General features: G+C 42.0%; 1 protein-coding gene across 1 annotated transcript in view; it reads right to left on the reverse strand.

Annotated features, from left to right (window-relative positions):
• Window positions 1-817: 817 nt before the first annotated feature.
• LOC109461950 overlaps window positions 818-12,380 on the reverse strand; it is a 17,819-nt gene continuing 6,256 nt past the window's right edge. Inside the window, exons 8-15 of the mRNA XM_019758429.1 lie at window positions 12,329-12,362; window positions 11,509-11,955; window positions 10,992-11,209; window positions 10,342-10,487; window positions 5,297-5,993; window positions 5,023-5,102; window positions 4,775-4,881; window positions 818-4,510 (exon numbers count right to left, since the gene is read on the reverse strand). Coding sequence (XP_019613988.1) covers window positions 1,116-4,510; window positions 4,775-4,881; window positions 5,023-5,102; window positions 5,297-5,993; window positions 10,342-10,487; window positions 10,992-11,209; window positions 11,509-11,955; window positions 12,329-12,362 — 5,124 coding nt within the window. The 3' untranslated portion in view covers window positions 818-1,115. The remainder of the gene's footprint in view (window positions 4,511-4,774; window positions 4,882-5,022; window positions 5,103-5,296; window positions 5,994-10,341; window positions 10,488-10,991; window positions 11,210-11,508; window positions 11,956-12,328; window positions 12,363-12,380) is intronic.

The following is a 12,380-nucleotide window of genomic DNA, read 5'->3' on the forward strand; positions in this document are numbered from 1 at the left end:
ATCACAATGCACATTATACAATTGTTGGTTTATTCGTTTATTTCGATACCCTTTAGTCTAAAGTCTTCCAGGTTTCAAAACATATAAACATATGAACATACTGACAACAAAATAAAAGAGAATGAACATACAATCATCACAAATTATATACATTGTATAAAACATCACTAAGTCTTACAGCATGAAACAAGCTATCATTGTCTCTTCAATTATGATTTGTGTTGTTACAGTTTGCTTCAACTGCATACATGAAATAAAATACTTGCTGAAGTATTCATATGTTACTATTAGTTTTGACATTTTTCTTTTCCTCCCCAGAGCCTGCCCCCAGGTGGCTTGCTGGTGTGCTGTGTTCACACACTACTGACCAGGTTTGCTGCAGGACTGGTCTACTTACTACACAGGGTCTTCAACAAGGTAGGCAGTCTATAGATATATATCATCATTATCATGTGTGTTAATTATATACTGTAGCTTGTACAACTGCACACCAGCTTTTGCAGACATGCGGCATAACAGCAGCTGGTTACATGACATTTTATTCAACTAGCTGCCGCCGCGCCGCGTGCCTGCGAGGCTGGTGTGTTATGCTGAAGGGCGGTTATACCAGCTATACAGATACAGAAGCTGGTGTGTTACGCCAAAGGGCGGTTATACCAGCTATACAGATACAGAAGCTGGTGTGTTACGCCGAAGGGCGGTTATACCGGCTACACAGATACAGAAGCTGGTGTGTTACGCCGAAGGGCGGTTATACCGGCTATACAGATACAGAAGCTGGTGTGTTACGCCGAGGGGCGGTTATACCGGCTATACAGATACAGATATTAGCTACATGTATCTAGTGAGTACTATCCAGGATCTGTAGCAATGTAATGTGCCTAAATCTGCACATCTGTAGGGCATATTCAAGGTAGCTGATTAAGTTTCTACTGTTATATAGTGCTATACATATTTGTGTGCCAGGAGGATGTGATTTTTTTTTTTGAGGACAGGCAAAAATCAATGCGCATGGATGTCATCCATACAATTAAGTCGGTGTGGCCTAATGGTGAACAATGTATTTGCCAGAGACAGAAGTGAGGTCTCAGTATTTCTAATGGAACATGACACTGTCATGTGGTATTTGCACATTCTACACTTATCAAGGCAATGTTTCTTTCGATTTGTGTTATTAACAAAAGACTTTTCTCTTGAGAGGGAATCCGCCTTGCCATAGCCAAGGCTTCTTGGCAGAGACTGATGGCTTTTCTGGGATTACCAAGGCAGGACCAAGCTGTTGCCATGTTGTTTAGTGTGGCAACAATGTTAGGATGTGCTGTGTGCTGGCCGTACATACTTCTCCTAATCTGCACTGCCTGTTCAAGACAGCTCACAGCTTTTTGGTAATCAGCGATATCAAGATAAACTGATCCCAGGTTGTTGAGTGTGTCTGCAGTGAAATGATGTGCCATACCTTGATCAGACATACTTCTGTTCATATCTAATGCCTTTTCAAAAAAGTAAACAGCTTTCCTTTGATCACCCAGGGCACTCCATGCTTCACCAATATCGTTGATCAAACGTGCAATATCAGGATGTGGTGTAGTCTGGCCATAGATACTTTTGCACATGTGTAGCGCCTGTTCATAGTAGTTTATTGCTTTTCTGTGATCACCCAGTTTATCCAAAATTTTCCCCTGGTGGGTGAGTGACGTGGCAATTTTAGGATGTGGTGTACTTTGACCATACATATGTTTCAACATCTGCAGTGCCTGATCAACATAAATGAGGGCTCTCCAATAATCATCTTGAGAGTAACAGGATCTTCCCATGTTGAGAAGTGAGGTGGCAATTTCAGGATGTGCTGTACCCTGACCATGAATACGCATGTCCATCTGCAGTGCCTGTTCAAAGTAGTTCATTTCTTTTCTGTGATCACCCATGCTGCCCCAGGCTCCCCCAAGGTTGCTAAGCGAGATTGCTATGTCGGGATGTTCGACAGCCTTGCCATAAATGATTATGCGCATATGCAGTGCCTTTTGAAAGCAGCTAATTGCTCTCTTGAAATCCCCTTGTCTGGCCCAGACACCACCCAGACAGTTCAGTGTGGAGGCAGTTTTAGGATGTGCCTGGTCATAGATGCTCCTGTACATCTGTAGTGCTTGTTCATAATAGCTGATTGATCTTTTGTATCCACCTTGTTGGCTCCATACTAACCCCAGTCTATGTAGTGACATGGCGATGTCAGGATGTGCTGTTTCCTGGCCATAGATACTCCTGTGCATCTGCAGTGCCTGTTCACAATAGCTCGTAGCCTTTCTGTGCTTACCGAGGCTGAGCCAGTCTGCCCCCATGCTTTCAAGCAAGCTGGCAATGTGAGGATGTGCTGAACTATGACCATACACACTCCTGTACATCAGTAGGGCCTGTTCATGGTAGCTGACTGCTTTTCCAAGATCTCCCCTTGCCTCCCAGGTTGCCCCCAGGTTGTTGAGTGAGGCTGCAATGTAAGGATGTGGTGTGCGTTGACCATATATGCTCCACAACATTTGTAAGGCCTGCTCATAGTAGCTGGTGGCGTCCTTGTAATTACCCAGGTCATGCAAAGCCATCCCCAGGTTGTAGAGCAACATGGCAGTATAAGAATGTGCAATTATGTGACCATAGACACTCCTGTACATATGTAATGCCTGTTCATTGTAGCTTACAGCTTTTCTCGGAGCACCTCGTTCCAACCAGGCTGTCCCCAGGTTACTTAGTAATAAGATGACTATGTTAGGATCATTTTGACAGATAGTTTTCTGTATCCCCAGTGCCTTTTCGGAATAAGTGATTGCCTGTTGGTAACCACCCATGCCAAGCCAAGCATGTGCAAGCTTATGCAGCAGGAACACTTGGTCAGTTGCTGTAACTTTAGAATGTTTTAGGGCCTTATCAAAGAAGCTGATAGCTTGCCTATATTTGCATAGCTCATAGTACATCGTTCCTTTCACACTTGGAGAATTCTCATAGCAATCAGGGACAGAAAGAGGAATCGCCTCTTTTGCAGACCATTCTGACAAAAAAATCTTAAGAGGAATATGTGTATAATAGTATCTAAATAGCTGTTTTTCATTTGATAGATAGAAAACTGCTTTCAGTTGATCTGTTTGTTCTTCACCATTGGCTGATATGAATGTTTCCTGTTCATGCAGCACTGTTCCCATTGAGGCCATAGCTGACAGGTTTTCCTTCTGTCCACCATTTGCGATGTAGGTTCTGAGTCTGAGTTCTGCTGAGATGCTGGTAAGCACTGTCAGGTGGTGTGCATTGTTGGGACTGATCACTTGTTGCTTTTCCATTTCTTCTATTGTCTCCCAAACTGTGGTAGGTATGATGCCTGAAGACAGTGCCAAGCAGTTCACTGCTACAGCTGGGAAGCGATAAAGGTCTTTTTTTACATCAATCAGCCTTGCTGTTAGCTTATCATTATGGCTTTTGATGCCTTCCTTCATTGTCTCTTGTGCCAGTTGTTTAGCCATTTTGCCTTCATCAGCTTGCAGTATCTCCACTGTGATGCTCATGTATGTGTCAATTAAATCCTGGTCCCCTGCTATCAGACATGGGTTTCTCAAGACAGTGACAAGGTGATATCCTTCCTTCAGGTACACTGTGAAATCCTTCTGAAGTATGGAGACCATGTTCCTTGGGGTGCGGATGAGTTCACTGGGTGGTTCAGTTGAGGTTCCCTGCCTGCCCAGTGGAGTCTTGCTTGCCTTTGGCATGGAGCCGTCAAATGCAAACCCACGAGGTGTAACAGAGTCATAGTACCAGTTGTCAAGTGGGTCATCTGAGTAGAAGTTATTGAGAGATTTTATTCCCAGTGCTGGGAGAATGGTTTCTCCCAGGTTGACCACCTTGAGGTGTAGATAGTGGGTGAGGTTACGGAAATAAACTTTATGTTGTTCACTTTCATCCTCTACCAAGATGGCAAACTCCAGGTCTGAATATGGAGTTACCAGTCCTGTGGCCTGTGAACCCAAACCCATCAGGGCATACTTAAAGGGCGGGGGACCCATTAACCCAATACACTCTTCTACAAGCAGGCTGATGAACTCTTTCCTTTGTTGTGCAATTTTCTCAAACAACTGCCTGACAGCCTGAGCTCGTTTTGCCTCTATCTTTCTGACACATGGGTCATCCTCATCATGTACATAGGGATCCAGCTGCTGGTCAATGGTTTCCATCTCCAGCTTGATCTGGTCCCGCATCTCCTTCAGCTGTTTCTTGTGCTTTTCTGTGTTGTCCAGGCTTACATTATGACTTATGTCTAAGATACATTTCAGAAATGACTTTTCAACCTTTTTAATACCTGTTGCTATGTTACCATTGAGGACTTGATCCTCTGACCTGGCTATTGCTGCATTGTAGAGTGCTGCTGCTTTGACAAAGTCTCCCCCGTCTCCTGTCTGCTGACCTCGCTTACTGTAGACATCCCCCAACTTGCACAGGGGCTCCACCTCTCTCTGGTACTGCTGGGCTTTGGGTTCTGAGGAGAAAGAGCTTGCAGTCAGGCTTGTTTGCGAGAAAGCTAAATTTGAATACTACTACTAACACCACATGAAAAGACCTTTAGTTATTGAAATGTTTGCATTTATAATTTATCACAAAAAAGAGAAAAGAAGTTACTAAACGTAAAGTAACAGTATTTATTGGAACTTAAGAAAGGAAACTCAAGTTTCAAAATGACTGCCTATTATTACATTGATAATCGTCAAGCTTTGGAAAATTATTTGTTTCTTATTTATATTACCTCTCACATGCACTGTCTTGAGTGCAGCTGCAAAGTGCTGCTCTGCTGAGTCCAGGTCTGCCCTGGCAAGGGACGATTCACCTTTCTTAAGGTGTTCCTTGTGCTGCCTAGAAGTAAAAGGCAGATAACAGTAGATATGTATTATAAGATTCAAAATAACAGTTTAAATAATAATTATTATTACAGCGTGTAAGCATTCAAAGAAAGTTGTAGAAAATTTTGTATAAACCTCCACAAAATATACTCACATGTCTGTTTGTTTCTCTTCAGCTACGATACCGGTAATTTGCTTATCTTGAACAAGAGGCTTTTCTCGCATACCTGAATGCTGAACATGATATTTGCTTCATTATTATAACATATGTGCATGTTGGTTGATCAATTAATTTTTTTTCATACTAAGTAAAATACTATCTATATGTACACTGAGACCATGTCATGTAGTCTGCATTGTACTCGTAAACTATTCTAAGACTTATGTGTTCAAAGACTGCTAGCAGTATTATGACGGAAACTACTCACCCGCCTTCCTGCTTTCCTGACCCTTTCTGCGAACAAGACGCGATGCTCCAGGGTCAATTTCGTCTCACCTTCCTTACATCTTGTTAGGGCTTTCTTGTACATGGCAGCTGCCTGGGAGCATTTTGATAAGTCGGAGGTGTTCTGGCCATTCTCAAGGTAGAAATCTCCGAGTGATTTCAAAACCTCGACCTCTAAGAACATGTCACCATTACCAATGGCAGTCACTAATGTTTCTGTGTAAGTCTCCTCTACAGAGTGCCAGGGCTTACCAACTCTTCTGTCCAGTTTGTCACAAATTTTTGCCACCCTTAAGACATTACTGTCAGCAGTACCGCAGTAGTCTGGTGACTGATACTGTGGACTGTACCCCTGCAGCAGTTGTCTGGAGAGTTTCTCCATGTAGCCGATACGATGTTCCAGTGTTTCTCCCATGTCTGGATCTGTGCAGTGCCGTAGGGCAGCAGCATACAGGGCAGCAGCCTTGTCAAACTCTGCTGAATCTTTCCTGAGCTTTGCTTTCTGAAGATGCAGGTCTCCAAGACTTTTCAGGACCTCTAATTCCTTGTATTGATCATTGTTAAGAATGGCTTTTCTCAGAGCCTGCCCAAAAAGTTCTGGATTACGTCGATTTTTGAGACACAGCTCTAAGTTCTGTAGCTTGTCCGCCAGGCTGGTCATGTTGATTTCAGCCGTCTTCCTGTATTTATCATGCAGCAAAGGGACAAAACGTTGCCTAGGAAATTTCAGCTTACAGTTTACAGTCTATTTACTAGTAGGTGATCATGATAATGACTGATACTGTGGAGTGTACCCCTGCAGCAATCTGAATATTAGTTTGTCTGTATTTAGTCAAAACAATATTTAGCCTTACTGACTAGTTTTTCAGTAGTTGCTACATGTAACAATGACTTCCCTCAGTACCCACTCAAAATCAAGCTATGGATCATGTTCCAAGCAACCTGTCTGACAATTAGCCCTTGCAAGATTGTGGAACTCAGGCAGCCTAATCTCATATGGATGTCTAAGATTTCTCTAAATCTCACCTGGATGTCTGAAAATGTCTACAGCTGTGAACCTGCCTTGGTAGAGACTTGTCTGTTCCTCCCTGTACTGGAGAGAGTTCTGGTTTTCCCTCTGGTTTTCCCTCTTGCTGCAGCACTGCCGAAACTTTCCATTATGTCATACATTTACCTAAGATGTAGACCTGTTTGTCTTATGACGTATTAGTTACTTATTAACTTAATGTTTACACCTTCGGCCACTGGGTCTTTTGGCAAGCGTACAAAGCGTGCATAGTGCACTTTGGTCACAACAAAAGATGTCTACAGTAACTAGAGCTTTGTGTCTGAGACTAAATCTTACCTGGATGTCTGAGGCTCCACAGCTGTGAACCTGCCTGGGTAGAACTTTCCATGTTCCTCCCTGTACTCTGGTAAAACTGAAAGTTCTGGGTTTCACCTGGCTGACTTAGGGACTTCCCCATGTGATTATGTCATTACAGGACTTTCCACTGACTGAATCACCTTTCCTGTTTCACAGTCCCCATTCAGCCATGCCTAATTTGGGCATGACTCAGACCATGCCAAGCCTCAGGTGGTAACAGAATGGTCATCACCTGATGTGTGTTTAATTACTCTAAATCAATGATTGAGTTACAGTTTAGTAACATCCTCTTGCTACTGGAGGCAGCTGCTGCTGCTAAGTGACTAAATATGTGACAGATCGCTCAATGAATTTTAAATTCATAAAAGAGAACATTATTTTTTTGTGTGTCTTCTTGTTTTTAAATGACACTTTTACATTGTGCATCATATTTAGCTTATAAAATTCACAAAATTCAATTATTATTCTAATAATCAGCCATTTAGTGGAAAGTTAACACACTCACTATCCAGTTTATTGTCTGTTGTTCTGTCATCCGAGGGTTAGACGTGCTTGCACAGCAATTATACTGCAGCTTGATGGTAGTCTGCCACTTCTGTATCAGTATACTAGCCAGTATAACTGCCCCTCGGCGTAACACACTTGCCTCTATCCTGTGGGCTAGGGGACGTAATTAATAAGATGTACCCCATTCTCTCTGTTCCAGGTTAGTTTGTGCCCCCTGCAGCCACACAGTCGACCCAGCCTGCTGCTAGTGTGTACTGGGTACAGGGGCTGTGAACCCAGGCTACTGGAGGTAATGTAATATTACAAAGAAGTTGTTGTGTTGATGAAATGATTGTTTACTGTTAAGGTAAACAATAACTCACTCTCACTCACTGTCCGGTTTATCGTCTGTTGTTCCCCGTCTTCCGAGGGTTAGACGTGCTTGCACTGCACACCTGGGGCTTGATGGCAGCACGCCACTTGCCTCTGTCCTGTGGGTCAATTTTAAAAAAATTTTTAATAAATAAATTTTTAAAAATTTTTAAAGTTTTATGACAGTCACAATATCTTCATGACTTCCATATAAAATAATACTGAAGAGAATTTGGGACTTTCTGAGAATTACGAATTTTTATATTTCACATAATTATATGCTATACGTGCATACATGTATGACACATATTCTTCACAAACATAATACTGTCATGAGTGTGTGGATTTCCTACATTGAACCTGTGTTCTATCTGCACCTGTGTTAGGCCCTGCAGGATGTGAGAGGAACCATTTGTGGGGGCTTGCAGGGGGAGAGGGACGTGTTGGAGGTGGTTCCCATGCAGCAGCTACTGGGTAAGAGAAAGATTTTTTTACACCAAAACTCATGCTATATGTATAATGGAATACCAGATTGTTGTTTTTGTAATCAGATAGCCTTGAAAACTTTGTATATTATATACCAGGTATATTTATAATGTGTCTGCAGTAACTGTATCATGTCATCATCATAAAGTTTTCATGATTGTGTTAACAGGAGATGGGAGATTCCAGCACTTTCTGAAGGCAGCTAATGAGACAGTTCTACACAGGAGCCTAGCAACGGTTGTCATGTGGGAGAAACAACTTCTACAGAACTGCCACACACAGGGGGACTGAGAACTAAGTAGTGGTAAGCATTCTTAGGCAAAGTTGAACCGTACTGTAATTTCCAACAGAAAATTGTAATGGGTAGAGAGGCGGTTAATATTTTGGCTGTACAACACCAATCTTGTCAAACATCCCACCACTTTTGTGATGCAGACATGTCATGCAGCTACATGTAGAACATGTGATGGTCAAAAGTTGCAGGAAGTTTATGGCGCCCCCCGTCTCAGTTGAAGGATGGTTGTAAGGTCCATGGAAACTACAGGCCAACTTTGCTTCAAGTGATAATTACAGTGCTGTAAACCATCTCTCCAACCTTACTGGTGCTAAAAAAAAGATGGAATATTTTATTCCTGAAAGAGCAGTCACTGTGATTTGTAAAGTGACCAACAGTTGTGAACATCAAGTTTCAAGTTTACATCTGGGAACAGTACTGTACTTTGACTACCCAATGCACCATTAGAAAATATGCTGTTGTTTTGATAGAAGTTTTGTACAATCATGTAGATAATGTATAGATTTCTACTTTATTTCTACTGATTTAGAGTCTAGTGTAAGTAAGTGTAAGTTGGTTGAACCTTTTTAGACCTGTGCCATGTTTGTAAAAATGTTGTTCCATGTAGGTTTTAGTATCTTTTATGCATTAATGTTGCAGATGTTGCAGACTTTTATGTTGAAGTTTTCTTCTTTTATCTCAAGGCATCCCTGTCTGATTCAAATTAAATTTTGGTCAAAAGCACATGTCTATAATTTAGGACTCTTGGTAGTCCTTCGTCGCCGACTAATTTAGGACTAAAGAACTGGATATTATACATATTTTTCTGGGATATTGTTTGGACATGTACAATGTACATGTAGGGTTGGGTTTATCGCATAAAAAGTAAGTGATTTTCCAGTGTTAGGCTTCTATGTGTGATGTATTAGTAGTAAAAACAGACCACTGCAGCTATTTCCATCATTTTTATGCTTTTATTGAAAATAAACTCTTATACAAACATGCCATTATTACAAAAATGTATTAGTAAATTATCAGTCTTAGACTGTGTCTATCTATCAAACATCAACACTGTTAGAAGCTGGAATTAATAATATATACATTTGCTTGCAACAGTTTAATACACATTATACTCTTCACAAAGCATATGTCATATATTGGGTATATATACACATCATACTTAGTCTATCAAATCACAATTCTCATTGGCAAGATTCTGCAGGGCAAGTTAGTTATCTACTGCAACTGTTAACTTTAATCTCATATTAAATTTCTAATTCACAGCAATCAGAAACAGTGCATAATCATCACAGCAACATTTTGTAAATCACACAATTAGAATTTAAAACATATTTCTGCCAAGCAACATCATCACATCTTAATCTACTGCATTTTCAGAACAAATAATATTAAATTGGATACTGTGTCAATGCGTATGAATGCATAGGGAAGTATAGTCAATGCGTATGAATGCATAGTCTACCATCATTTCTATTTTTTTCCCTATAGATTGTCTAATGCAACTGACAATTTCAGAGAAAAGAATTATTGCTTAACTTGCATAGAATCAATGCTTATTGGTACATGTTTGGAATAATAGCTGCAATGATTAAGAAGCTTCACTTAAGATAAGAATCGCCATTCACAATTCTTTATGATTATAATTTCGAGTTCAAAAGGGTGACATTTCTACATTGGTCTCAACAGTATCCTAGGATTTTCAGAACTATGAAGATCTCAGGCTTCACTGCAGTTATGAAAGTTCAGTCACAAAGTTTAGCCTGAATATGCCTTTGGACTGCGTAACATTTCGCACTTGTGTTAATATTTTTAAGATCAGAATGATGTTACATGGGAGATGATTTGAAAACCCTTAAATACCCTAGAAGCTGTAGTATGTAGGAGTTTTAAAATGACAAAGCCATACTCTCCCTGAACACCATGACTTTGTCATCCAGAATGTGTGCAGGTTTCTTTTTGTGTAGGAGTTATCTGTGAAATGAGTACAGACACTTAAATGAAGCTGTAGAATTTGTACAATTACAAAGCCGTCCTCTCCCTAAACACTACAACGGCTTTATCATCCAGAATCCCTCCCACGTCCTTCTCCCCCTCCTGGCTCAGGGCGCGGGCGATCGCAGCGGCGTGGTCACGCTTCATACGGTTCTTACGCTTCTTAGACAGGTCAACCTGAGATAAAACAGGAAAATGAAAAAATATGATGTTACAAAAAGGGATAAAGTTGACTAAAATGTACTACTCTCCATGTGATTATATCTTGGTACAAAAATAATCATTATCATATGTAATAACATAACGTATGACACAATCATTATCTATTGTCATGGTAAAGATCAGACTGTAAGGCCTAAACTGTCTGATGCACTGAGACATGATCACACTAGGAAGGATGCCAGCCTACTCTTTTCCATAAGTGTGGTGGGTTCTTTAACGTTGAATTGTGGCTCTCCTCAGACATGCAACTTCCATTTTACATCCTTACCGAGGGACGTTCCTAACCAAAGTTTTTTCTGAGTGAAGTGACGAAAGCTGTGTCAGGTTCCAAAGGCACAACGTCAGGGCATATCAGTGGATTTGAACCCAATACTTCTAATAGTCTTGGGCCAAATACCTAACTTTTAGCCACACAATACCAATCCGTGTACAATATTGCAGGAAAAATATTGCCCTTACCTGTGCATATAGCTGCTGTACATCCGGAGGAACCCCCTCCAGATCAGACGCCGACAACCCGCTGCCTGAGGGGGTGGAGTGCTTGCTCTTCCGCGACCTCTTACCCCCGGACCGGCCCACGCTGGAGACGGGGGTGCTCAGGTGGCCGGACCGGCCCACACTGGAGACGGGGGTGCTCAGGGGGGTCTCTGGCAGCGACCTGCCGCTCGACGACCCAGCTGGGAGGTCAGAGGTAAAAGGGCATGATTTAGAAGGTAGCCATTTCTTGAAAATATAATGTTCAGCACCAAGGACAGGGCTCATACCCGCTCATGACATAGTTTCAAGTTAGAGAAATTGAGTGAAAGACAAGCCTCATACATAATTGCCATCTTGAAAAGTACGTTTGGCTTCACCTATAACTGCTAAGTTCTTCTCACTACACGAAAGTATCATTCATCAATAATATTACATGTTAGATACGATCAAATTGCAACAACTGACTTCCAAATCTTGGAAAAAAAATTGTATCACAAACCTTGACTTGACCTTGAGGGTGTTTTCCGGTGACCTCTGTACTGGTCCCGAGGACTTCCGCCGTCTTTAGGAGACAGCTGCCGACCTTTTCTTGGAGGGCTGCCATTTGGGGTCAAACTTGTCGAGGGCAGGTGTGAGGGGTCAAGAGTCGAAGGGTAAGTGTCAGAGGTCACTGATTGCCTGCTGCTGCCTGGCAACGAACCGTTCTGTGACACACTGTCCCTGCCCTTTGACCTACTGGCTGAGGAGTCAGAGGGCGAAGGTCGTCTCCTTGGTAGCGACCGGGTCGGGGAAGGCTGGCCGACCTTGGTAGACGGCAAGGTCATGGGTGAGAAGGCGGAATTCTGGGAAGGCGTGAATGGAGGAGGTGGGTGTGGCCCGGGCGGAGTCCTGTTGCTATGGAGACTTGCTGGGGAACTCTGGGAAGGTGTGGCTGGGGGAGGGATGCCTGAAAGATAATTACATTAAGGATGAACCTATAATGGTTAAAAATATTTATTATCCAAATTTGCCTTTTATATGTTTGTGAGACATGTAGCATAAAATCATGGGTCTCCAGTGTAAAACTGTAAAAATGTAAAATTGTTACACAGTCATATGACACGCAGTACAGTTCAAACAGCTATGAGAACTGGGTAACCGTGACAACTAAGCAACTAAGAAACTGTGTAACCATGACAACTAGAAATTGGATAACCACGAAAAATACAAAACCATGACAAACAAACAAATACAGAATTGCATGGGTAGACATGGCAACTAAAAAGTTGGGTAACCTAGCAACTAAAGAACAGCGTAACCATAGCAACTACATGACGTACCGGGGTGCTGGGGAAGCTGTCGGCGTCTGGGGGACTGAGGGAGGGGGCGGGC

The sequence above is a fragment of the Branchiostoma belcheri genome, unplaced genomic scaffold (assembly GCF_001625305.1).
Source record: "Branchiostoma belcheri isolate BF01 breed outbred unplaced genomic scaffold, Haploidv18h27 scaffold98, whole genome shotgun sequence".
Taxonomy (NCBI): Eukaryota; Metazoa; Chordata; class Leptocardii; order Amphioxiformes; family Branchiostomatidae; genus Branchiostoma; species Branchiostoma belcheri.